General features: G+C 41.5%; 2 protein-coding genes across 3 annotated transcripts in view; both read right to left on the bottom strand.

Annotated features, from left to right (window-relative positions):
* wdfy1 (WD repeat and FYVE domain containing 1) overlaps nt 1-16600 on the bottom strand; it is a 44688-nt gene extending 28088 nt beyond the window's left edge. For both annotated transcript variants that reach the window (XM_084065120.1, XM_084065118.1), the window contains exons 1-9: nt 16424-16600; nt 13242-13309; nt 11680-11753; nt 11481-11535; nt 10662-10812; nt 9446-9558; nt 4031-4157; nt 2520-2625; nt 592-693 (exon numbers count right to left, since the gene is read on the bottom strand). In XM_084065120.1, coding sequence (XP_083921246.1) covers nt 592-693; nt 2520-2625; nt 4031-4157; nt 9446-9558; nt 10662-10812; nt 11481-11535; nt 11680-11753; nt 13242-13309; nt 16424-16560 — 933 coding nt within the window. In that variant the 5' untranslated portion in view covers nt 16561-16600. The remainder of the gene's footprint in view (nt 1-591; nt 694-2519; nt 2626-4030; nt 4158-9445; nt 9559-10661; nt 10813-11480; nt 11536-11679; nt 11754-13241; nt 13310-16423) is intronic.
* A 1534-nt stretch (nt 16601-18134) lies between these two features.
* serpine2 (serpin peptidase inhibitor, clade E (nexin, plasminogen activator inhibitor type 1), member 2) lies at nt 18135-27117 on the bottom strand. The gene is made up of 9 exons (XM_084064907.1): nt 26871-27117; nt 24534-24818; nt 23785-24012; nt 23449-23646; nt 20961-21159; nt 20440-20537; nt 20018-20104; nt 19739-19822; nt 18135-18758 (listed from the first exon to the last, which is right to left on the bottom strand). The coding sequence occupies exons 2-9, from the start codon at nt 24799-24801 to the stop codon at nt 18721-18723; spliced, it is 1200 nt and encodes a 399-aa protein (XP_083921033.1). The 5' UTR covers nt 24802-24818; nt 26871-27117; the 3' UTR covers nt 18135-18720.
* Nucleotides 27118-27982: the final 865 nt, after the last annotated feature.

Raw genomic sequence — 27982 nt, 5'->3', positions numbered from 1 at the left:
TATACTTTTTTTTTTTTGACTTGGTCTGCTCTTTTTTCCCTCTACACCTGTACCTCTTTGCCAAAAATAGCCAATCTACAAGCCCACAACGCCTCGCAGCGCGAGGCGTTGTGGGCTTGTAGATCTGCTATTTTTGGCTAAAGTTCTCCTCAGAAAAGGGATGCTAGGTTTCGAGTGGTTATGGTAAAAAGAAAAATCATATCACACAAAGATTTGGCGGACCCCCAATAGTAACTCTGAGGACCCCTTAGGGGTCCCGGACCCCCTGTTGAAGACCCCTGCTGTAAACTGGAAAAAAAACACGTTTGTTTTTCTTTTTTTTTAAAGGGCACTTCTGGTCAAGAGGGCAAAGGGCAGGTGCTCTAGCACCACCTAGAGTCTATCTGTGCACGTCACAGGTATGGTTTGTGTAGTACGAATACTTTAGTTTGGTAATGTTTATATAGCCAATAAAATAAAATCCATGAATTCATGACCAATGTGGTACATCTACTAACTGAAATACTAAGATTCCCTAAGATTGGATTCTTTCTCTCTCTCTAAACTGTGATCTTGTGAAGGGTGTGAGGAGAGGAGATGAAGGTCTCCTACCTGTCTGAGACCCATGGTCTTCGCGTCCCACATCTGTTTGATGTTCCAGAAGAACGGCTGCTCACATTTCTGACACGAGTCGCTTTCCAGCCACTGAGGAGCCTAGAAGAGAAGGTTTACACTTCTGTTACACAGGAAACATCTTTACACCGTGTACTTAGATTAGAACATACATTAACATTTAAAACATGTGTTTGTTTTGCTGCATGGGACATAGTTTGAGGCAATACAATGATTTAACACTTCCTAACTGATGATCGCAATATATCTAGCTTTTCATTTGCCTTTTTTTGGTATTCAAATCTATTTTTATAATGCGTTTCTTTTGCACTTTTTTTGTTGTTGATATTCTTGGGGATCTGCCTTTATTGATCGTACACAGTAAAGAGAGACAGGAAACAGAGCGACAGGGAGTGACACGGGAGTGAGCGACAGGGAGTGACACGCAGCAAAGGTCATCCCATTAGAGCCTATATGTGGCATGTGCATTAACCCCCTTTTGCACTCTCTTAATGCTCCGTGTCTTAACTCATTGACTGCCATGGACAAGTTAATTCGTCGAATTAATTAGGGCTCACCCTGCCAACGACGAGTTTGGACGAGTTTTTTTCTTTTTCTTTTCACACAGAACCAGGAGATAATGTAATCCCAACATGTACTGCTCCATTCACTTCCTGGTTAAAGTATTTGGGAAATCGATGTATGTTTTTTTTATTAACGCTTTAAGATCTATTTTACCTATTTTTTATTAAAAAGTAAATTGATTTATTTGATTAACTGTTACATATATATGTGCTATACAAACAACCTTGTCTTTCCTTGTGTTCTATACACTTGACTACCTAAATGGATTGTTGTCTGATATCAATCCTCTATTGTCAAGACAAGACACTTCAAAGCCTGTGTCTGTGAACATAATTGTCACAGAATTTCTATTTTCTCCTTACAACCGCAGAGGGCGGCAATGCCTCGGTGCTGCACAGTATCCATGGAAACAATAGGCCGTTTAATCTTTACACTGGTTTCCCCAACTGCTCACTGTGCTGCCGATTTGTAAATCTAGTCTTTCTCCGATTTGCACAAATAGTCACAATAAATACTACCTATATGAGATCATGGGAGTATTATGGAAAAGACATACAGAAGCTTCTATTGAGTTACTTTAAATTATATTCTACTCTATCCTTGAAAATATGAAGTGAGCACAATGCTGATGTGATTTAGCAGCTTCTATTCCATTCCATCCGCGTTAACCTGGCGTCCCAATTCTGGGTATATAGGCAGAACTGTTTAAACATTAAAAATCACACCCTGTGTGAAGAGAGTGGTGCCTTTGACGAGCCCCGTATTGATGTCGTCATCAATGTTTGTTTATTGGACATACATACGGACGGACACACAGACAAAGTCAGATATAGGAGTGGTTGGCACCACTCAAAAACATAAACATTTTCCAAAACTGCACAAATAGCTCACATCGCAACATGTTGTGAGCTTGTGAGCATCTTTAGCTCTTTATCGTATAAACGCACTGCAGTAGTTCCCGAATCCTAACACAAAGACACATTTTTGATCTCCCCAGTACCCATACTAGTGAAAATGTCCGATCTACAAGCTCACAACGCATCGCGACGCGTTGTGAGCTTGCAGGCTTTTTTAATTTGTGGAATTTCTTTGATTGATTTATTCATTAGATTATTTTGAAAAATATTTGAATATGTATTTATTTATGAAAAAGAGTGATTATTTTTTACTTTTGAAATAATAAAAAAAAAATCATATTTACTAACGACCCATAAAAATGGGTCCGTGACCCACTGACCCATATATTGTACTGAAGTACAGTATATAGGGCTTAAGTGGTTATTGTATTCCATAAAACTGTGCACAGTGCACTGTGCTGGGTTCCAGTGTGCGATGAAGTGTACCTCCTCTCTGGTGGTGTCCATGTTCCACACTGTGATGCCTCCGTCTGCGGAGCACGACATCAGCTGCCTGGTCAACTGGAGGTAGCGCACCGCCTGCACGCGCTCACTGCACACAAGAGGGAGACACAGCGGGGAAGATGAGAATCAGTGGTGGAAAAAGTACTCACATCTTTTACTTAAGTGAAAATATCAACACTGCAGTGTAGAAATACTCTGTTAGTAAGTAAAAGTCCAGAATTAAAAATGTACTTGAGTAAAAGTACTAAAATATTGGTATCAAAATGTACTTCCAAAAGTTAAAGTACTAAAATGTTTGAAAATAGCAGATCTACAAGCTCACAACACGTCGCGATGCGACGCATTGTGAGCTTGTAGATCGGATATTTTCAAATAGCCTATGAATTAAAATAGGGCTAAAGTGGTTAATGTATGTTTTATAATGTAATAATTTATATCTGTAAAGTAACTAAAGTTTTCAAATAATTGTAGTGGAATAAAAGTACAATATTTGCCTCTGAGATGTAGTGGAGAAGAAGTAAAAGTACAGAAAAATTGAAATACTCCAGTAAAGTAAAAAATACCTCAAAATTGTTCTTAAGTACAGTACTTGAGTAAATGTACTTAGTTGCTTTACACCACTGATGAGAATGGGGGTAGAAAACTGAGAGAAGGGAAGGACAGGTCCTTTCCTAGGAGCCGGTAGACCACAAGGTAACAAGACCTGCTCCTTATGGGTTGGTAAGTGTCTGACAATCACCTGCGGCTTGTCACACAACTCTCGTTTTCAAAACAACAGCAGCGCAACAGGATCTATGCTGGCTTGGACAGATACCGGTACTCCTCATTGTGCATGGCTTGGCTTAATAGCTCTTACAGCAGTGCTGCAGGCTAGTGAAACATGTATGAAGATAAAAGAGAGAAGATACAGTCTGCCTCTAGGGACAGCTGTTACTGGCACTACTGAGACCTGCCAATGACAGGGGAGGGAGAGAGGGAGAGAGAGACAGAAAGAGAGACAGAGAGAGAGTGAAATAAAATGAAAAACAAGTGATCTGTCAGAAGAGAAAAACTGCCTCAATCATTTACTGGTATCACATAAATGAGAACAACATGGTAGAGAGAGAACAATAGTTTCACTCCTCTGCCTCTCAGCAGCCACCCCATTGAACTTGCTGTAGCTAATGATACAATCCACTTTCTGTGTGGAGTTTGCATGTTCTTCCCACCTTGGGTAGGTACCCTCACAAAAAACATGCAGTAATCCTGGTCTCTATAATGCCTCCCCTTGGTCAGCCGGGGTGCCTGATGGAGGGGAAAGGAACTGGTTGGAATAACGCGTTCCTTGCACACGCTACGTCCTACCGGGGAAACTCCCCCCTGTCAGGTGATAAGAAGCGGCCTTATGATTTTTTTTTATTAAATTCAAAAAATGATACAATATGCCTTTGAAATGTAAACACAGGGATACGAACGCAGACACACCCGTTCCCCCACAACACCTCAAGACTTACTGATGTCCCTGTAACAGCAGAGTTCTTCCCTTGCGGCCTCCGATGTCCCACATGATGACACTATGGTCGGCGGCCCCTGAGAACAGCAGCCTCTGGACTGGGTCCCACCACAGCGACCCTATGCTACCTTGGGGTACGTAAAAGGTGTGGTAGATGACAGAGACGGGGTAAGACAGAAGGGAAGGGGCACAGTCACAGACAGAGGGGGAATTGTTAATCATTCGTTTCATGCAAGTTGCATTGTGAACATTGGTGGACAAAGTAAACACTCAATATTCAACATTTTCCTTTAAACTCATTCACTGCCAAGGACAACTTTTTTTTCCAAAAGGCCCAGACTGCCAAGGACGACTTTGATGACTTTTTGCAGGGTTTTTTGTGTTTCCACTAGATGGCGCTCTTCGTTAACACATGAGTGACCACTTCATCTCCAGATACACACAGAACAAGGAAATCACGTGAGCCCAAGATTTATTGCTCCATTCACATACATATTTGGAAATCGTATCTCGCCTCCAATGTATTTTTGGCGAGACATGCTATTTTCAATAACAAGCGAACGGGGGGTCGTGATGAGAGTTCATTTTTTCCCCCACAGAAGCACAGTGAAACCACCCGTGATTAACAATGATCAGGGGATCGATCATACTGGAGATAAATATTCTGTGACTACTTGAAAATGTAAGAACATCGCTGGCAGTGGATGATTTATTTATTACATTACATTACATTACATTACAGTCATTTAGCAGACGCTTTTATCCAAAGCGACTTACAATAAGTGCATTCAACATAGGTAGGGAACGAAACTACTAATCACCAGAAGTCTTAAGTGCATTTCCTGCAAAAACAAGCAACCAAGAGCATACCTAGCGCTAAGGTAAAAGTGCTATATATCAGCTACCTACTTTCTTAAACAGATGAGACAAAATAGCAAAATCAAATGAGCATGAGCTAATACAAAACGTGTATCGACTAAACAAGATCCAATAAAACAGTACAACAATAGAACAAGAGTTCGTACAACTAGTTAACAACAAGTAAGCCAGCCAAAGAGGAAGGGTAGTGTTTCCTGAAGAGGTGGGTTTTCAGCCTGCGGCGAAAGATGGGCAGTGACTCTGCTGTCCTGACTTCAGTGGGAAGTTCATTCCACCACTGTGGGGCCAGAACAGAAAAAAGTCGTGACCGTGTCGATCGACCAGAAGGACCCTTGAGTGACGAGGCAATCAGTCGCCCCGAGGTGGCAGACCGAAGTGGTCGGGCAGGGGTGTAGACATCAACCATAGGCCAACCATAGGCAACCAACCATTATTCTGGCAGTGAATGAGTTAATATCAATGCATTGTTGTATTGACATTTCAAACATTTCCCCCAAAATGTTAAAAATAAATAATGGACATTTTCAGACAAGCTTGTGTATTGTCCATTTTCGCTATATTTGAAATAGGGCTTAAGTATTTAATTCATAACATATTTTTGTAAGTTTGAGCCCCAAGAGTCCCTTCCTACAAATGTAATGGAGTCAAAAGTACAATATTTCTATTTAAAATGTAGCAGAGTGAAAGTCATCCACTTGCAAAGAACAAACCAAATTCTGTAAAGATTTACTTAAGTACTCAAGTGTACTTAGTGACTGACCACCACTGATTTTGAGCTGCCTTGGGATGCTTGCAGCAGAAGACTACTGCTGCGTTTCTGCCTGTTGGCTCCATCCGGTGCCTCGTGGAAGCACTACAGCCCCCTTCAAACTGTGGCCAAATGCACGAATGGAGGTAGCTGGGAATATTAGCTAGGGCTCAGCAACAAGACACAAACAGCTGCTGTCTTCTGCATGAATCTGGCTGAAGGCCTACAATGCCTTCTGCCTAGTGCTTGTAACAGTCACTATTCCTCTATCGTCTCATTCATAAAATAAAACAGGCAGATAATGACATTATGATACAATGCATAGCATTTCTCATACACCATCATATTGATTTGCAAACCTTTGATCCCATGATTTTCCAGTCATTTCACTTATGGGACAAATGAATAGCAAATAACCAATATTTTCCAGTCATGCACTAGTGCAGTGAGAAAAAGAGCTTCCAAAAGGCTAAAATAGGTCATAACGTGGTTAGCCACTTAAAAGCAGAAGTATGTTTAATGTTGCTGAATCACATAGATAAGAAATGCTTTAAGGGCAGTTTAAACAAACAGGCTTCAGTTGCAGTCTACTCCACTGACGTGTTTTTAGTAAAAAAGCTCTTCCTCAGGCAGTCATGCCTTCCACATGCTTCTTAGCCTAGGATTACGGACCATGTCCATGTGTCTTTGAAATTCATATGTCTTGCTCGCAGTTAACACAATGATCCTTTTGTGAAACATAATTACAAAGCAAATGTGTGTTGATCCTAACCAGTAAGACTCCCTAATCGGGAGATAAGCGACCGTAGGTCACATGTATACAGAAGAGGGCTGTAACGGCGATTGGTTCCTAGTTGTGTGGGCAATGTATAGTTTTGTTTGGTGGTCTAAGAAATGTGGTGGCAGGCATGTTGATGACATGAGTGTACACATACTGTGTAGTGTGTAGCAATTTGCGTGTTTTTAGGGGCCAAACTGTAGGAGTAGTGGGCAAAAATGTGTTGTGAAAAGCGGCCTGAAGGTGGCGCTAGAAGAGGGCCATGTGAGAAATTAGGGGTGGGGTGTCCGCGTTGCCTTGGCGGACGAATAGGTACCGGCCGCGGCTCTCCCGGACGCTCCTAGCCCGAGTTACGGCATTTTATGTGAGCTGCAGTGGCAGGGGGTCCTCCACTGGGGGCGCCACCACTTTTGCATCCGTTCTGGAGCGCCAGGAGTGGGTGGTCCCCGGGAATGCCCCGTGAGCAGCCCCGTTGGGGTGGTCATTTGGTAATTTGTCCACATGTGCTCATTTTTTACACTTGGGGGTCCCCGAGGCAGCTGGGGGTCCCTGGAGCTCCGGGGGTCCTTGGAGGGTGTAGTTTGGCAGGTAAGGAGTGTGTGTGCAAAATCTGGCATGGATCGGGGCAACGGGTGCGGAGATATGAGCAGGGCAAAAGTGTGACGGGACGTGTGTGACGGAGGGACGGGTGTGACGGGACGTGTGTGACGGAGGGACGGACGGACACCTGGAGCAGGTTTCTATAGTAAATGCGACCTACGGTCGCAATTAAACACCCATTTGCCAAGTAAGTAGAAGTTAGTGAGAGACTGAAATGCATAATCTAAGTGACAAATGTCACATATATGAAATGCTGCATTTCATATATGTGACATTTTTCACTTAGATTATGCATTTCAGTCTCACTAACTTCTACTTACTTGGCAAATGGGTGTAGTCCATTTACCATCACTGCTTCCCCATGGTAATGCGTGTGCATAACAGGGCTGCCTGCAACCAACTATTATCATAATTGATTAATCTATGCCATTAATTAAGACCATCAAATGACAGTAAAGTAAGGTAATAAAGTATCAAATGGATGGCAAATGCTCATCACAAGAAGTTATCGGAACAAACTTTGGTTGTAAATATGAAATATTCGAATTTTATTTGACATGATACATCACTAAACTGATTATTGCGACCGTAGGTCGCATTTACTATAGAAACCTGCTCCAGGTGTCCGTCCGTCACCCCGTCCCTCCGTCACACACGTCCCGTCACTCCGTCACACACGTCCCGTCACACTTTTGCCCTGCTCATATCTCCGCACCCGTTGCCCCGATCCATGCCAGATTTTGCACACACACTCCTTACCTGCCAAACTACACCCTCCAAGGACCCCCGGAGCTCCAGGGATCCCCAGCTGCCTCGGGGACCCCCAAGTGTAAAAAATGAGCACATGTGGACAAATTACCAAATGACCACCCCAACGGGGCTGCTCACGGGGCATTCCCGGGGACCACCCACTCCTGGTGCTCCAGAACGGATGCAAAAGTGGTGGCGCCCCCAGTGGAGGACCCCCTGCCACTGCAGCTCACATAAAATGCCGTAACTCGGGCTAGGAGCGTCCGGGAGAGCCGCGGCCGGTACCTATTCGTCCGCCAAGGCAACGCGGACACCCCACCCCTAATTTCTCACATGGCCCTCTTCTAGCGCCACCTTCAGGCCGCTTTTCACAACACATTTTTGCCCACTACTCCTACAGTTTTGCCCCTAAAAACACGCAAATTGCTACACACTACACAGTATGTGTACACTCATGTCATCAACATGCCTGCCACCACATTTCTTAGACCACCAAACAAAACTATACATTGCCCACACAACTAGGAACCAATCGCCGTTACAGCCCTCTTCTGTATACATGTGACCTACGGTCGCTTATCTCCCGATTAGGGAGTCTTACTGGTATGATTGTAACAATAAAAAATGTGACCCAAAACAATTGTTCCCGCTAGATTAATTGATGATTCAAATTAATTTCAACCCTAGTGCAGAAGCCATATTTAGCTACAGCTTGTTCATATCAAGCATTCTCCAGTGCGTCTTTCCTTTGCTCACATAATGAAGTTCCGGGGAGGAATCTGGGTCATCGATCATAATGGTGCAGTCATGTCTGCTTATCTGGCTTTATGCTCAGCATACTGATCTGTGCATTTGTGTGACGGGTCTAATCATGTGCGCACAACTCCCATGATGCATCTGTGCTCCGTGAGGTCGTGTGTGCATGCATTACGTGCCCGTTATATTGTATAGGCCTGGGCGATACGGCTTCAAATCAATATCACGATTATTACTCAAACTTTTGCCTCAAATGCGATTAATGAACATTTATTTTATATGCTTTTACACTGACCTCATAGATCTCTGACAAGGTCTTCTGAAAGTATTATAATTTTTTCATGTGGATTCGTTGATATCAAATAAATAATATCAGATAACTCTGCTTCTCGATTAACCGACGTGAGCAAGATTAATTCGGTGAGACACATTCACTGCCAGACTTATTTCTGGCTGGGTGCACCCACTGCCAGCGTTTTTTTTATTTTTCTAACCTTTTCAAGTAGTCACATAATATTTATCTCCGGTATGATCGATCCCCTGATGGTTGCTAATCACGGAGGGTTTCACTGTGCTTCTGTGAAAAAAAGAAATGTCATCACAACCTCCCGTTCGCTTGTTATACGCCGTTGAAAATAGCCTGTCTCGCCCAAAATACATAGTAAAACACAGGAGCCGAGATACAGAATACTTTAACCAGGAAGTGAATGGAGCAGTAAATCTTTGGATCACGTTGTCTCCCAGTTAGGTGTGATTTTTTTTCAAAAAAAAAAAAAAATATATAGAGATATTTTAAATGACAGATCTCCGTCAATGGCGGTGAACGGGTGGATTTGAAATGACGGAGATCTCCGTCAATGGCAGGGAATGTGTTCTCTCTAGGAACAGAACAGAGTTGTCATTACCTTCATGGCCCTTCAGTGTAGTGATTGTGGAGTAGGTTTGTCTCTCTAGTTTCAGCAGGGTGATCTGTCCTGAGTAGTCCCCTACAAAGGCATGCTGTGTCTCATGGTCGTATCTGGGCATGGAGTCAAGGCTCAAAGATTAAAAGCTCTTTGTCACTTGAATACACACTCCCTTATATAATTGACAACACTCAACAAATCTGACTCGGACGGCCTCTGGCTGGAGGCCTACAGTATATAGATGGTTGGATGCAAAATATGTATTTTCTCATTTTTATTTCTATTCATCGCTCTCAATAGTGCAACTGTCCCTAACTTGACCTGAAAGGAACAACATATTCTGACAAAAAGTTAACAGTTTGGTTTGTCTGTCCGTTTGTTTGTCTGTCTTGTGTCTTTTTCATTACTGTCAAGTGATTATTATTATTATTTATTCATTTTTTGTCTTGTCGTTTGGCTTGTTATGACCTTGGTGGGATGGTGGGGGATTGGGGAAATAAGACGTCGTACATAATGCAATGTGCTTGTATTTTATATGCAACATATGGAAAAATAAAAAATAAAGTGTTTTTTTTTAAAAAAGCTCTTTGTCATAACGTTGACCGAGTGACACACACCTGCACGGGAACACACGTCAGACTCGGCACAAGCAGACATCAATTCAATGAGAGGAAAGGAAGAGTTATTATGGTATGTGGAGATAAGCTATTTATACTGTGCTCACGGTAAATGTAAAGTATGAATGATTTGAACATGCACGGTGCAGCATTATCAGACCTAAATGTACCCTTCCACTTCTGGTTCATGCCCATCATGACCTGCTAGCGTTTTGTAGCAATTATAGAAATATTGAGCCGTAACAGTCAATATTCAAATCATGTATACTTCACTTCAGATCATTTTCCAAATTCTTTATTTTTGTTAACATTTGGGGCAAAAAAATGAATTTAACATTTGAGGTGCCCACCATATTTAGGTGCCCACTCTTCTTGTATCCGCACAAACAGTAAAATCCTCAGTGTTACTTTAACCATTTGTAACTCGGGCACTGTACAAATTTAACCAAATGGACCCTTGAGGGTTTATCGGGATAGATTTGTAATGTACACCAAGTTAAATAAACACAAAAGGTTTTGCTGTGCATGCACACGCGCACACACACACACACACACACACACACACACACACACACACACACACACACACAGAAGGATACTGTAGGCAGGAGGCCCAGGCGGTGAAGTAGTGCCGTCCCAACATGCTGCCACTCTGTGTGCACATCCAACTCACACTCTTATCGTGGCCCGTGCTCACCACCCACTCACTCTCCAGAGTGAACACCATGTCCGACACGCGGTTTTGATGGGCTGTAACGCACACATTAACACAGACACAAACAAGTTGCACATTCAATTTAGGCATCCAGACCCATTGGATACATATAATCACATCAAATGACGGTTCCCTGCCGGCGGGCAGTGATAAGCATGATTTAAAACTAATTTTCCTAATCCAACTGAGAGCATTCTGATCTGCTGACAGAGTCCTTGTGGATTTGCCTTTCTTCTCTCCTTTCCTTGCTAAGAGAGCGCTGGTGGAAACCAGATGGAGCGCTCCAACAGCGACATCTGGTTTCTGCCTCTAAAAAGCAGCAGGGTCTCCAGTTTCCCCACAGCCATGATTCTTTTTCCACTGACGGGAGCCGGATAGGCTGAGTGACTGTTGGTTTGGTTAGAGGGATTGTGTTGTGTAGCCTTAGAAGGGAAAGTGTCATTGTAATCAACCATTAATGCCAGCGTGATGGGATGTGTAATCAAGATGTAATTTGATTTAACGCAATTGTTTCCCAGCGCCATTGTTGCTCTGTGTGCGCGCATGCACGCGCGTGTGGCAGTAGCAACAGAGACAAGGAAACGGATACATTGTGTGTCTGTTTTCCAGGAACACACACACACACACACACACACACACACACACCTATAAGAAGGCCTGAGAGTAAAGTGGGGGTGGGGAAACCCCCCTGTTGAGATCTCACCTGGGTACGTCTTGACATGACTCATCTTGTTGAAATCTTCAGAGATGAGAAACTCCTAGAAGCCCAGAGGAGGGTGTCGTTTAGAAAATGTTTCAAAACCAAAATTGGTAGTCGTTTTTAAACTGGGCCATTTGTGAAACACCACTGGAGTTGACCCCGGGTGTCAATATCATCATCTGTACGGCTCAGCTTCACTCACCACAATAGCTCCATTGTCCTGGCCGATGAAAATGCGCCTGCTGTCATGGTGGTAGGACATACAGGAGCATGGCGCTAAGGAGGGAGATGCAAAGTTTAAAATAAATGTGTTGCGAGAAGGGAGAGACGGATAAACATAGATAAGATGCCATGCCATTAGTTTAGATGTAGTTTATTCTGTTTGGCTGTACAAGGCTATCCAAGCACAACGGCCCTTAGTTTTTTTCCTTCTGTACATTCATACAAGCCAGACAAATATAAACAATTGAGCAGTGACCCAAGACAAGGAAAAGCAACTACGGTAAAGGTTCTTACACACCGGGAGTGTGACGAATAAACGATCCGAAAATCGACCTAGTTTAAAAAATAAATTACGTCGCTTTATCTCTGCGTAATATTAGCATTCTGTGTGGATGACACAAACGCATTTTAAGATGATGCGAATGAATCACATTAAATAAACGCTCCTTAAGGGTTGACCCTCTATGGGAGAAGACTTTTTATGGACTTCTCCATAAAATGATAAAGTACCAATAGATCATGGATTAAATCATAAGCTTGGTTGAAGCACATAGCAATTGTAATTAGGCAAATACTAAGCACACACATATCAATTATTTTTATTTGGATCTGCTCAAAATGTGCATACATAATAGATCCAAACACTGATCAGAAGGTTGCATTACATTATGGTCAAACCAGATACAACGTGATGCACACGATTATTAACACACATAGGAAACAGATAACACATTGATGACTACATACAGAAAAGTGACAGATTTTTTTTTTATTACTCAAGGATATATGAAACATGGCCTATGCTATGATAGCTGAGATAGAACAATATTTAGCCAACATTTTTGTATTTGTCTTTTCCAATTCTTCCAATTGCAGACCACAAGTTTGACAACGTGGCTCCCAAACACAAAGACAATAAGTTGACAGTTATATCCTAAAGGCCATGATACATTTTACCAAAGGCTGATATTTCATAAGTGTGGCTATTAAACAAATGTACATCCATATACAAATCAAATGGGCAGCCTATTTCAAAAATAGAAACAGTTCTTATAATTTCATTTAAAGAGTAGTTCACAAAGAAAATGACTTATTTTCTATCAATTACACACCCCATGAAGAATTTGTTGTTTTGTTTTTTGTCGCATTCCTAAGCCAATAATTTGATGACCGCCGGTCTCTCCGGTAGGAGACTCAAAGAGTCTCGGATACATTAGCATCTTTCCGCCGGTAATCAAATTATTGGCTTGGAACTACTCCTTTACTGAACACAATATCTGGGATATTTGGAATAATATCCTGCAATGAATTGACATCTGTGTCATCTTGTGATCAAACCAGTCTAGTCTTACAGTACTGTGTACATTTGTGTTGTCCTTTCCTGTACTTCTCTGATGTTATCTGAGACCAGATCAACCAGACGGTCATGTCTGGCAATATACAGTCCTTGTGGATCAGAGAAAATTATGAACTGGTAGGACAGCAATCACATGCATATGCATCATGCAATATGGACACACTTTCTTTAGGCATGCTACTTACATGATACTGTATGGTAGATGCTGGGCCAGTATTGGCCACTGTCTCGCTTCAGCCATACTCGGATAGTTCTGAAAAGAATAGCCAAAGTGTCAGTCAAACCCATCAAACGCTCTTTTATGACGGGGAAAACGGAAAAGGCCAGCTCGAAATTATGGAGAATATGGAATATGACCTTGTATTGAACTGTAATTCCCTGTGATTGTCTTTGCAAACTGTTCATAAAGTATTCAATCAATCAATGGTACAGTAATGTTAGGGAATATAGCTGTCTCCGAATTTAAATGTCCTCAGTTGACTGAAAGCATCACTTTTGACTGATAGTTGACTATTTAGACTATTTGGGGGATTTGGGGACAATGCATCGCATAGCATGGTAGTGGGCTGGTGTGGATAATGGATAGTAGGGATGGATGCGCCAACCTAACACTGGTGGCTGTTGAAAAAAAGCACAAAACAAATGACAAAAGCCTGCAAGCCAATGAATGTTTCCATATGAAAGTTGGCTAATCAGCCTGAATACAATGGCAAGCCTCCCCCAGCTGAAACCTGGAGAAAGTAGTGTGTTGATTCCTTCTAGCATTATTCCATGCTGACTGCTGGCAGGAGCAGGTTGCCTGTTTTGTGTCGGTAGTGTGCATGTGTGTACACGAGACAGTACATTCAGTTGTCTCCTCACTCACTCTACAGATTTTTTTCTAGTGATTGCGTTTTTATATACAATGGATTAATGGAGTTTGATTTTTTGGTCTAGCTGCTGCACTCTCTCACTACCGTGAACACAGTTACTGTTTTGGTTATGCCAAGGCAATCAATACAATCTACTACAATCTGTTGACTGCTCGGTCATTGATACATTGATCACTGACTGTGATCTGGAAATTGTGCATAAGGATAAGGTGTCGGGAAGATTTATTAACTACAGCAATGTGCAGAATAATGACATTATGGAAAAGAAATGTGCCTCTAACAAATGCCTAACAAGACCTACATAGCTTGAGGAACCGAAAAGAACTTGGCGCCACTTCTCCATTGAACTCAATGGATGTGGCCCACCCTGTTCTTTTCTGTCGCTCTATTACTTTGAATAGTGTCCTCAAGCTCGATAGCCGCCTAGAGCCCAGCAACAAATTAGTCGACTAGCCGACTGAGAGGTCTAATGGTCAAAGATAGCAGATCAAGAGCGAGACTAGTCTTGGATAAAGACTGTCATATAATATATTACAGTCTTGTATCAAGGCTAGAGCGAGACACTACTCAGTCTATGTTGAAACTAAGGATTACCTCATGCATCAGTCTTTAAGTGTAATAAATGTGTTAATATTTACAGAAATAAAACAAGATTTGAGTTCAGCAGCACTGCCACGGCCCTCATTTGACTGACAACTTTCAGGTAAGCTCCCTTTTCCCAAATATGTCTTCTAAAACTAATATAAAGCACAGTCAATGGTCAAGTGGTACAGTAGTTCATGAACAAATGTTCCAGTGTTCACGTCATAGTTTTCCATCTATGGCATTGGCTATCATGACAGAACAGCATTTCAAAATTAGAAGCGGTCGTGTCTCATGGGACCTGAAAGTCAGAATGTTCCACATTTTCACCACTTCTCTCTACTTAGAATTAGATCAAAGGTAAATTGGCGCTCAGAATGAAATATTGAAATCATATTATTCAGTCGCCCTTCTATTAAGTCAAGAATCTGAACATTGCTTCTAAAAAATAGAAACAATAACCTATCAACCAACAAGGAAGCACTATAAACCAATGTATTGACCCTCAACTCTTTCACAGCTGGGACCCCTGCAGCTTGCAGCACCAACACTGAGAAATGTCATCCATTAAGGAGACATCATTTTATAATTGATCATCATGATGTGACTGAACAGCAAACCCCAAAACGAAGCATGCACACACAATGGTCCCAAATAACTACTGGTCCAAAAAGAATTGATCATTCATTTGATAACAGGATAGGTGGGCACTAGGGACATCTGGGCACCTCGATGTAAGATTGTCTATTTTTTCCAAAATGTAATGTCCAAAATGTAAAAAAAAAAAAGTAAAGTATACATGATTAGAACATGCTTAAACATTCGACAATTAAGGTCTAATATTTCTACAATTGCTACAAACCCTTAATATCCAGTCATTTTCGGGCATAAACAAGAAATTGAAGGATAAAATTAAGTCTGATAATAATGTACCGTGCATGTTCACATCATGTATACTTTGCATCACTTAAGACCATTTTTCATATATACTGTTTTTTAACATTTTGGACAAAATAGCCAATTTTACATCGAGGTGCCCAGATGTCCCTATAATATCAATGTTATAATGTATCACCATGATGTGACTGAACAGCAAACCCCAAAACGAAGCATGCACACAGTAGTTCCAAATAACTACTGGTCCAATTGAATTGATCATTCATTATTTGCACCCCACTGGTTGCTTAGGGTTCCCAGTCTCGCGTTGGGTCTGGCTATTTAAAGGGAGGCGCCCACTAGACGGATGAACTTTGACAGTCCATAGTTTATAATATATCCCTGTCATTTGTTCACAAACCACAGCTTATAAGAATTAGACATCTGAAGAATGAGAACACTTGATTTATTTGTCAAGCAAGTTGTTCGTAAGCCAGTGTTTGAGTTTTAAACCCAAGAAATAGACTGAGCCTGGCTAGCTGCTGTTTAGAACAATGTTGCCAGATGTTGTGAGAGAAACAAGCAACCAGGTCTATGAAAACAAGCCCAAAAGAAGCGAACCCGTCAACCTTTAAAATATACACACTGGCTATTTATTTATTTTTAATCTTGAAGAAAATTGGGGGGGAAAACAACATTTTAACAACACAGATCTTGTATGGGGGTCCCTGGCATAAAATGTTTTCAGATGGGAGGGGGGGGGGGGGGGGGGGGTCTGAGGACAAATACATATTAAAAAGGGTCCTTGACATGAAGATGTTGAAGAAACACTGGTTTAAACAACATTTAGGAAATGTGCCCCAATAAGCAACAACTACACTTTAGAAACAAGCCCAAAAAACCCGGCAACCACCAATATTTACAAGCAACTTACCAGAAAAACAAGATCAAAGTCGCTTATAATAAGCAGACACGGCAACACTGGTTTAGAGCTATACCCAGTATCACCACTGACATTAGCTTTAATACAAACTTACCGGTCCTCGCTGACCGTTATCACTCCATCTTCCTTTGGTATCAACACGGCCGCGGTGACGGTGTCGGAGTGTCCCTCGATCTTGTTGAGAAGGACCGGTCTGGAGGTCTGTGGCCTCGAGTGGATCTCCGCTGCCATGGCGATCAGTATATACTAGCAATGTTGTTCTTTTTCAGCTGTTGTTTTCTCCCAGCGTTGCCAGGTTTTGCGAGAGAAACAAGCAAACAGGTCTAGGAAAACAAGCCCAAAAGAAGCAACTATGAGCATTTAAACGTATTATGCGTCGGCTATTTGAAAATAGCCGATCTACAAGTTCACAACGCGTCGCAACTGCCATTTTCAAAAACTCTTGCAATAAAATGTGTATTTTTAAAAAACATTCTAACAACACAAATGCTCCCCTGGGGTTTAGCCCCATTCAGAGCCCCATTTAGAACCTCTCCCTCCGCTATGTAGCTCCAAGATGAGGTCCTACGTGGCCCGGTGCCGTTTGAGCAGGACATTTTCGAATATTTTCCACTTTACATGTTTCTTACCCCTTTCTGCACATCGTATCCAAAAAGTAAAGGTTTTCTGAAATGCTCTCAGATGTTTTAACTTCTAGGGCACAATAAAATATATCCAACGAGTTGAAAAAAGCGTTTAAATAGCTTCTCTCCTCAGCCGGTTCCATAATATTATGCATTACAAGATACAATTCAACATTTGACCAGTAGGGGAGTCAGTAATGTCGCCTCTGCGGGCGCAACTTCCGGGTATGTCTTAAAACATTTAGGAGAGAAGCTATTTAAACGCCTTTTTCAACTCGTTGGATATATTTTATTGCGCGCTAGAAGTTAAAACATCTGAGAGCATTTCAGAAAACCTTTACTTTTTGGATGCAGTGTACAGAAAGGGGTAAGAAACATGTAAAATGGAAAATATTCGAAAATGTCGTGCTAAAACGGCACCGACAAACGTGGAACCTCATCTCGGAGCTATACAGCAGGAGGGAGAGGTTCCGATTGGAGCTACCCTGGGGTACAAATCATTTTCATGAAAATATTTGAGAACCACTGGTTTAATTGGTTGAAAGCTTTTGAAAGCAAGCCTTAATAAACAACTATAGTTTAGAAATAAGACCCAAAAAAACCCGCAACCACCAATATTTACAAGCAATTTCACAGAAAGACAAGCCCATAATCGCTTAGAATAAGCGGACATGGCAACGCTGCTCGTAAGGCAAGCAGGGTCAGCTGACCGTAAGCTCTTCTGTCAGGACGATTACCGTATTTTCAGGAGGTGAGCGCCACACTACATTCTGAACGTCAGAATTAGAATCCGATCCATAAATGAACATTAACTGAGTATTAGTCTTTGGTGGAAAGTAACTAAGTAAATTTACTTAAGTAGCTACAAGTTTGAGGTACTTTTAGTTTACTGGAGTATTTCCAATGTTGTATACCTTTACTCCACTACATCTCACACACACAAAATGAACATTTCTGAATCTGAACTCATAAATTAGTTAGGTGAAAATCCTGAAATATGGCAGAATGAGAAACCATCAGTTATTTTAAAATTCAGAATTAGGTGAACATTTATGGCTAGAATAAGTGACAGTCAATTCTATGTAATTTATGTCTGTCACTGACAGACATAAATTACATAGAATATTGAAGGCATTGTAGGCTGAATTTCTTTACAAAACAGATAACTCAAAACACAAGAAATGGACATTGTTATGGGTGTTCACTTTATTGAATATTAACAAAGTAAAGTTTGACAACATAACAGAACTCTTCCTAAATGAGAGAACATTCATTTCAAAGAAGCTACATTGTTGACAGACACTCATCACCAGGCAGTTTAAACTGACATAATTTAGATGGTGGGCAGATGAAATGACTTCCAAAATGGACTACATCCAAAATTGAAAAAGTAACACGATAAATAAACAAACTCCAGAGTTCAGATAATACAAATATTTGACATTCATGGTCTTATAAAAAAATGCAACAAAATTGAAATAGTATACAAAAGATTCATTTAAAAGCGTTGGAAATTTAGTCATTGCAAAACGTTACATACAACCTGTTGCATTACAGAATAAAATGACTAACAAAAAAGCAATACTTAAAATATCAAATGAAATGTCCACATTGTACATGAGGCTACAGGCAACTGTGTGTGTGTGTGTGTGTGTGTGTGTGTGTGTGTGTGTGTGTGTGTGTGTGTGTGTGTGTGTGTGTGTGTGTGTGTGTGTGTGTGTGTGTGTGTGTGTGTGTGTGTGTGTGTGTGTGTGTTGCTGCTGTAGTCTCAAGGCTGGTTGATTTGACCGATGAACAGAATAGTACCTGGAACAGAGAACAAATGCAACCATCAAACTTAGTTTCCTTAAATAAACATCCGGCTGAAATGCCAATAAACTTGAAATGGTATGCTGACAAGAATGCCACACTGCTCCCATTATACCAACAGTGAAAGGTACACTTTAAAAAGGTTGAGTTTTTAAACAAGTATATAGGACTTAAGGAGTAGTTCACACAAAAAGAATGACTTATTTTCGATCAATTGCATACCGCATGAAGCCTTGAATTTATGGATTTAAAAAAAAGTTTTAGTCACATTCCTAAGCCAACAATTTGATTACCGTCTCCTACCGGCTAATGTATGCGGTAGTAGGAGACACAAAGTAGACTCTTTGTGTCTCCTACCGGAAATACACACGTTCATCAAATTATTGGCTCAGGAATGCGACAAAAACTAAAAAATCTCCATGAATTCAAGGCTTCATATGGGGTGTGTAATTGATAGAAAATTAGTAATTTTCTGGGGGAACTATTCCTTTAAGTGATTAAAAGTTCACTTGATCAGATGGCGAATAGTGAAACCAGTCCATATACAAGCTCACAATGCTTCGCAATGTGTCATGTTGTGAGCTTTTAGATCTGATTTCTTTTTTTTTGGAAGCTGTTCGCCTATATTGACAGCCCAAAACAGAGACGCCAGGGTCAAAGTGGTTAACCACTAGCATCCCTATTCTGGTGCAAACATTTGGCTTGGAGCTTGTATATTGGCTAGTTTCGGTGAAGAGATTTGGTGTTGAAGGAGAACAAGGAGGAAAACAGATGAATACTTTATTCACTCACATAAGGCCTCAATGTCTTTTCAATCATGTGCTCTAAGTGACAAAGCTTGTGCCTGTGACAAGACGGTGTTATTCATCCTTCGCCTTATGGTATGTTCTAACAATCTGAATATATAGAATCCAATATTCCAAGATGCTACTTCATGCTGGCCTGGTAATAATTATTGAACAGGAAATGTATGCTACCTGTTGGGTTGTGTCGGATGAGGAAGAGGAAAGGTCTGTCCACGATGACCCACGGTGGAGAGGACCTTGCCTGCAAAATGGCAGCTATGCAGAAAAACAAAAACATTGCTGCAACATTTATGGAAACTACACAACAGCAGACATAAAATATGTATAACAAAATGATCAAACAAAACATTCATAAAATATCAATATATGAAAACCTTGATAACATACAACTGAGCACCACAACCCATAAACACATTGCCCATATCCAAGTGGAGGTCAGAAGATACTCACAAGTGGCAGCGGCTGCTTTTGTCCCATCCTCGTTCACCTCAATTTTAGCCTTCTGGAGAGCCTTGGATACGAACACGGGCTCAGCACCTGAGAAAATACCTTATTTTGAATCCATCATCCATGCTGTAAACTTCCACTCATCAACACATTTCTCCACAAGGGGTCGCTAAAGTGCTTTCAAAACAAAAGCGTGTTCATCGGTTCTAAGGTGTTTACTCCAATAGTGGGGGAGGCAGGAAAGGGGAAAAAAGGACAGCAGAGTGATTCAGCTTTTCACACTGGACAGCGAGACGTGATTCATAGCTATTTGTGCCTTCCGTTGCCGTAAACAACCAGTGATACTTTTCATATTTTCAAGTCATGCTCAAGTGGAGCTAATGGTCGGATGGGTTATGTGAGGTTTTATTCATGCCGTCACTCACTCAAGTGTCTGAAGTCAGCTTTGGCCACACTGAACATGTCTGTTATCCCTAACGCCGCAAGGGGGGCTTCCAGGTCCACCTGTGCCTCAGCTGTAAACCTAAAAGAAATCACACACACACACACACACACACACACACACACACACACACACACACACACACACACACACACACACACACACACACACACACACACACACACACACACACACACACACACACACACACACACACACACACACACGTCTCAAATCTAAACTGCCACAGTTTTGTTGTTGACAGGAAGCAGAACCTATCATGGTGCATTTATACAGTAGCTTTCTCCAAAGCTCTTTACAATGTCCATTACATTCACACACACTTAGAAGCAGTTAGGGGTAAGTGTCTTGCACAAGGACACTTTGACGCGTAGCCACAAGGAGCAGGGGATCGAACCAGGAACCATCCCATTCCAAGACAGCCGATCACCCTCCTGAACCACTATATGAACCATACTGTAGGTGTGTGTGTGTTTGTCTTACCTGGGAATGAGCAACCGGACTTTCCTCTGGTGCATCAACTTGGTCCAGCTCTGCACAGTGGCCGTACTGATGTGTGGGATGACATCAGAGAGGGGCGTGTCCTCTTCAGAGGGAAGGGCGATCAGCATACTGATGGTGTTGCCGTGATATGGCAGATCAATCACTTTGTATTTCAGCCCCTGTGGAGTACTGGCCAGTCCTGAGAGAAGAACACAATGTTGAAGGTTATGAGTCCCAGTGGTCACGGTGAAGATAAGAATAAAGCTTGGTGCAATTATCATTTGGTGGCCAATTAAGATTAGCACTGCTGGACTTTAACGTTGCATTATGCCAGCGATTCCATGTCTATCGATTCAAATTTGCGTTTGTACCAAGTTTGCTAATCAGGAGAGAAGACATAGTCACTATGTGTTCTTGTAAGTAATGCTCATTGTCCACCAAGATTAGCACATACAGTATAGGGCCCTATCTTGCGCCCCAGCCGTGCTACCCACTATTTGGGGATTTAGCATTGCGCAAGGGCCGTTCCCACAGTCGTGACACTCTCTTGCGCCACCCCTAAAACACCTGCACTACCCCTTACATTATGCATAGGTGTGGTTTGGGCATTACATTAATAAAACCAATCAGCGTGCCAGATGCCATAGCCTTTAAGAGCAGGCTGCGCAATGCGTTATGTTCAGTGCTATCGTGCACTCTCGCTTTCTCTGCCCATGGAAGAGGCAGTCCGACACTGATTGCCTTGGAATAAAATTATATTTAATACACAGAATTATCATTCACACCTTGCTGGTTATAGAGAACTTCAAATTACAGCAATTGCTTGTGTTCTGGATTAATTCAACTGAATGGTCTGGTGTGGTTATAGCGAACGCAGATCAAACAAGCTTAACTGGCAACTGCTGATAAAAACACAACTTATTGACACAAGAAATTAACGCTTCCCCATATGCGTGTGGGCACGATAGCAATTTCACGGATAGCGCAACTACACGCCCAGCAGCCAAAAACTCCAGCCGCAAATTTATAGGGCCGCAACGGAAACAAGTCCCCAGGACTTTTCTGTGTTATCCTTTTAGCCTAAATGTCTGACTGTACCTCGTGCTGTTTACATTTCTGTCTAATAAAGTACTGGTATTCAATCAATCAATCAATCAATGGAGTCGGCATAATGTTCAGCAATTAAGGCTGCCGCTGAACATTAACGGCAGTGCATAGTGCCAAGGGATAGTTGTCTGGCTACACGAGACTAACACCTGTTGAAAGAGAGAATTGACATAATTTTTGGATCACATGCTCCATGCTTCATCAATCAGCACCCATTATTAGGATTCAATATTTACATCCGCATTCTTCGTGCTCTTGTTGTTATCTCTAAGCACACAGACAAATGTCACATCAACTGCAAGTTGGTTTTGAATGGATATTGAATATTATATGAATGTCAATAGCTCCGAGCGTGTCTAACTGGTTGTCATGCTTCCATCACTGCCTATCGAAGCTGGAGTCAAATACCTGTGCGTGCTATTACTGCACAGTCATCTGTCCCGGGAATGAATGCAGATTGTAACCGTTCCGACTAAAGCCAAAAGCCAGATGTTAGTGGGTGTACATGGGGTTTCAGTCCAGTGGGAAAGGGGCTTAATAGTACTGCTTTGACATTTGAAATAATTAAAAAAAAATCTTCTGTTGTGGGTTTTAGTTGCAAAATACTGCCTTAGAGGTTATAGAGGTCTGGCCAAACAAAGAACAACAAACCACAGTAATGCCAGAGTACAGGCAAATGTGCTAAAGTCATGTTTATTAAATGGCTATAAAAACCCATAAAACCAAGTACCACATAAAAATCATAAAACCAACAATACACAACGGCCATTATATTCAAAAGACATAACCATATGAACCCACAGCTGAGGGGGTTATGTTGTTTTTGCACATTAGAAACTTGCCAAAAGATATTTGGCTTAGTCCCTTGAAAAAGATGATGCCGTCTTTTACATAAAATAAATAATAATAATCTTTTAACACTTTCCTCTGATATGTACAAGGACATTAAGCCAAGCATCAAGGCACAGAATATCCAAAAGCAACTTCATGACATACTGTAGTGAATGGCTCATGATCTACAAAGGCCTCTCGAGTAACCTAACATGGTGTAAGCCCAGCTCTAGCCTTGGGTGAGCACCAGAACCATGCCCACTGACCCTGTATTACTCTGAGAGACTTGACTACCGCTATTCTAAAAATAGAAGACTGGCTGGTATATAATTTAAACTTGGACTCCACCTGCCATCCCACAACAGTTTAAAACCTAGTACTACTAACAACTGTCTAGCACCATCTAGCAACCCCCTAGTACACCGTAGAAATTAATATGGCACTACTTGACAACTAGGCAGCAAATGACAAAACCAGCAGCTTATTTTCTTTTCACATATTGTTATACGACTGGAGGCCAATGATTAGCAGCCATCTAATCGCCACTCACCAATGTTGAAGACAGACAGCTGGGACATCATGGAAACTTTGAATACGTTCCCGTTGCCTCCGTTGAAGTTCCTCATCTTGGTGTTCTCAGGCTGGAAGCGGGACTTCCAAAGGCCTTTGAAGTAGATGGAGTTGACCGCTACCAGACGGGTCAGTGTAGGGTCCAGCATGTCTGCTTTGATGAGGCTGGGGATGTGACCTGAACAAACATGCAACAAGAGGATATTGTTGCTGTCAGGCAGAAACCTTGTATGTCCAAAACTGCAAAACTATTCTACTGTACAAAACGACATAAAAGAAAGGTAAAACAACCGCTAACTGCACAAAAAGGACATACCTTTGGTTTTATTGTTGACCCAGGTGTTGATTTCATCTGCTGCCCCCTGTGTGTCTCTGAAGTCGAGGCTCCTGCTCTCACACTGGAAGTTGGCTTTGTTGGTGGCTACAAAGGCCTCCTCCATGGGGAAGCCCTCCTGGGTAAACATGGCGTTAGCGATGGTAACAATGTCCTGGTTTGACTTGGCCGTCACTGTTTTGTGGAGCTTCTTCAACATTTTGTAAGGGCCTAACAGGAAGAAAGGACAATGGAATCATCGCTCAGTGGAGTTTAGTTGAGGCTTAAAACAATTCACACATTCAACCAGCACACTTGCCAGGTCTGCAGCCATGACAATGAGCTGATTTACATTACATTGAAATAAATTTTGAGTTGTACATTTTGTGTACAGACCTTGTTTTACCAGATGAACTCCCAGTAAAAAAAAAGTAAGTAACCTTGTGGCCCATAGGCTCCTGCCCATCTCCTGTTTCTGTAGCGTGAGGTTGCTTGATGTACAAGTACAGTGCATCCCCCAGCCATGATGTACAAGTACACCCCAGGGAAACATTGGGTCCCATTTTGTAGCCTTTTGTGACCTGGCCGGGGGACTGAACCCCCGACCTCCCAATCGGACACTCAGACTACAAGGCTACCAAGCTCGAGAACTTCCAGTTGAAGTCCATAAAACAGGATGTTCCCAAGAATGACAACTCAGTATTCACCTTTGTTCAAATTTTTGCATTAACAATATTAAAAAAAGTCCTTACCATTCTTCTTATAGCGGAGAGCTGTGAGCACCTGCCTTCGAGTTTCTCCATGGGCTCCTGGTAGCAGCATACCCAGGATAGAAGCCACTCCATGGGGTGAGAGCACAACATTTTCCTGGGGCTTTGAGCGGGCTACCTGCTGGAACACTTGCAAGCCCAAATCGGAGCCTCTTTCACCATAGTTGGGACTAGGAGCCAGAGAGTGCACCCCCTTGTGGCCACTTAAGACCACCAGCACACCCAGACACAAAAAGATGAAGTGCCCCATATTGTTCAGCAGAACACCTGATGGGACAGAAGAGACATTAAATTAACATAGACTATTGTTGCTTTATATAGAGAGGATAGTGTGTAGAGAGACACATTAATTGCAGAGGGGGACTGACATGCAACACAGGTCTTCCACCTGTATTGTACCGTAGACATTGCTATGATAAACACTCCCAGAAATGTTAATCTGTTCACCTACTTTTAATTATCACATGAACCCTAACGTCCCTATTCTAGGCATGTCGGAGAAGAGATTTGGTGTAGAGGAAACAAAGGACATTCAGACATTCTTATCCAGAGTGACTTAACGTGTAAAAACAAGTTAAAATGTGAAGAATGCACCAAGTATAGACCCGTGGGCCCCGGTCAAAGAAGTATATATGGTTTAGGTTACTGGAAGATAGAGACTCTCTCTCACAAGACATCAATTACTTTGGGTTTTCACTCGGCTGAGGAGCAAATTCAAATGAAACCTCAGTATCTATACAGGACGCTAACCGGAACGCTCACCCCAAATCACACTCGCCCCCATTTCTTCCGTGGACCACTCGCCCCCCGGCACTTCTTTGTTTTACTGAGGTTAAGGTTAGGAATAAGGTTAGGTTTAGGCATAGTTTTACTGAGGTTACGTTTAGGAATACCTGGTGGCGACCGCTACGAGGTCGCCGGATTTGACCTGGGGCGAGTGTGTTTTGGGGCGAGCGTTCTTGTATTCCACAGTGGGAGCACCCTGTCAATTCTTTGAATAAAAATCCCCTTGACAATAGGAAGTGGCAGGATGGCATACTGGGTAAATCCATCATCCCACAATTGAAAGCTGAATTTAATTCTCAGAGGGTTAGCCAGTGTGACTGTCAGTAGGCTATCCATCTAACTTGTCAGAGTGTCCTGTATACTTCCTATTGGGGATTTCAATTCAAAGAATTTACAGGATGCTCCCACTGTGCTGTTCACTATGTAGTTTAGATATTAGCCGTGTTGTTTACTTGATCTCCTGGGTAACTGTCATAGCATATCTTTGTTCTCATTGTAGCTCTCAAATACATGGCCACTTACTGTATCTGACAAATGTTTGTGGCAATTAGGCTGCAAAGACCTTTCAGATTTTAACTTGTCGTTTTTACATGTTTAGTTGCTATGGATAAGGATGTCTGAATCGCAAGTGATGACAATAACTATATATTGTACTTTTCACTCACACCTCTCCAAAACATAGTCTTTGCAAGAAAGAAAGAAAGAAAAGGCCCTGGTGTGAACAAACAGGGTCTGAGATATTTTGATTCAGAATTGTAGCCTAGTTGTGGCCTTAGGATGAGAAAATGAGTTACATTTTAAATTAAAATGTAACTCATATTAAAAACAGCTTATCAGCTTCAAATAACCTCCAACTTCTGCACCATATGCAAAATGTTTGCTTGCTTTAACACGTTTTCCTGAACGTAACAAACATATTATTAACACACTCTTAACCCATTAAGACATTTTTTATTTTAACCACTTTAACCAGTATTTTATACATTGACTATTCAAAAATAGCAGATATACAAGCTCATAGCGCGCTATCAAAAAAAAAACATGAAAATGTGTGCAAATCTTTGATTTTTTAAAAACAATATAATTTCTTTGTAGTACTTTCTACTTTTGGTACTTTAAGTACATTTTGATACCAATACTTTTGTACTTTTACTCAAGTAAATGTTGAATTCCGGGCTTTTACTTGCAACAGAGTATTTCTACATTGCAGTATTGATACTTTTACAAAAAAACATGTGTAGCCTACTTTTACCACCACTGACTACAACCAAGTAATGCAGCCAGACAGTGGAAATACGTGGAAAGAGACCGTAAATGATCAGAGGAGCACTTGCACCACCTGTAGGAGATGACAATGATGTGGACGCAAATAAACGGACAGAAATTAATTACGTACACTATTAATCACAATGTCATGAGCAGAGAACAATTTACAATTATCTAACTATGTACGCACACGTTTTACACTTCATTTAATCCAAATAATAAAGTTTGCAGGGAAAAGAAAGTGTCTTCCAGACTGTTCCTTCTTACCTCGGCCGATCAAGCTGCCACACGTGAAACAGAAGGTTTGTTTAGTTTCTTAAACAAACGTCTTCTCGGTCTTCTCTTCTGGACAGTTATTAAAGTTTATCCCCGCTCTGATTCTATTAATCTAAAGTGTAACGTACACCTCTTGTCTATTCAAAGGTGAGGTGTAGTAATGTACCGAGTCCACAGTGTCGTTTAATGGAGGCTTTTGTCACTTCAACTCCGCCTTCTCTTCAAGTCGAGCTGGAATAAGCAACGCATGTATAGTGACTGTCTGCGTGACACAAGCTGCAGTGGTGTTAAGTAACTAAGTACATTTACTCAAGTACTTTACTTAAGTTCCATTTTTAGGTATTCTTTTTACTTTACTGGAGTAATTCCAATTTTCAGTACTTTTACTTCTACTCCACTACATCTCCAGTCAAATCTCAGAGGCAAATATTGTACTTTTATTCCACTACAACGATTAGTATGGTTTACTTTGTAGGTTTTGATTAAAGAACACACATTAACCACTTGACTTCAGCCTTATATACATTTAGGCCATTTGAAAATAGCCAATCTACACTCACAATATGTTGAGATGTGAGGCATTGTGAGCTTGTAGATCTGCCATTTTCAAAAAAATGTAATACATTTTATACATTTGAAAAAACAAGCATTTCTACATTGCAGTATCGATACTTTTACTTAAGTAAAACATTTGAGCTTTTCCCACCACTGGTTGTGTACAGCAGGAAATGACATCCTCCTCAGGAGACTGTTTACTTGCCTGCCCTGCAGTATGTCAAATAAAACCACTATGCAAATGGTTAAGTCTACACACTACAGGCTGCATTCCCAAAGCACTTTTAGGTTATGAAAAGTACACCATGAGCAACACCAGCTTAAAAGTGCCCATTTATTTATCAGAAGTAAATCGGTAATCTGTTCAGTTTCCACCTGAAACCCCATTACTGGGGCAGTGGGCTACAACTAGAATAACCCTAAAACACCTCTTTTTACTGAGGACTACATGACTGTAGGCTACTGCGCCATTAGAATGGAGTGAGTCCTTTAGGCAGGGATCAGGGATCATGCAGTTGTGCACACAGCACAAAACACACATTAACCGA

The sequence above is a fragment of the Gymnoscopelus microlampas genome, assembly GCF_963454915.1.
Source record: "Gymnoscopelus microlampas genome assembly, chromosome: 8".
Taxonomy (NCBI): Eukaryota; Metazoa; Chordata; class Actinopteri; order Myctophiformes; family Myctophidae; genus Gymnoscopelus; species Gymnoscopelus microlampas.
This window is presented reverse-complemented; position numbering and strand designations above follow the sequence as displayed.

Excerpts from the sequence above, each read along its gene's own strand:
- serpine2 (XM_084064907.1), bottom strand. The coding sequence starts at position 24,801 with ATGGGGCACTTCATCTTTTTGTGTCTGGGTGTGCTGGTGGTCTTAAGT. Across the intron at positions 21,160-23,448 it reads GCTGTCTGTCTTCAACATTG|GACTGGCCAGTACTCCACAG; the intron begins GTGAGTGGCGAT and ends TTCTTCTCTCAG. Across the intron at positions 20,105-20,439 it reads AGCTGACTTCAGACACTTGA|GTGCTGAGCCCGTGTTCGTA; the intron begins GTGAGTGACGGC and ends GTATTTTCTCAG.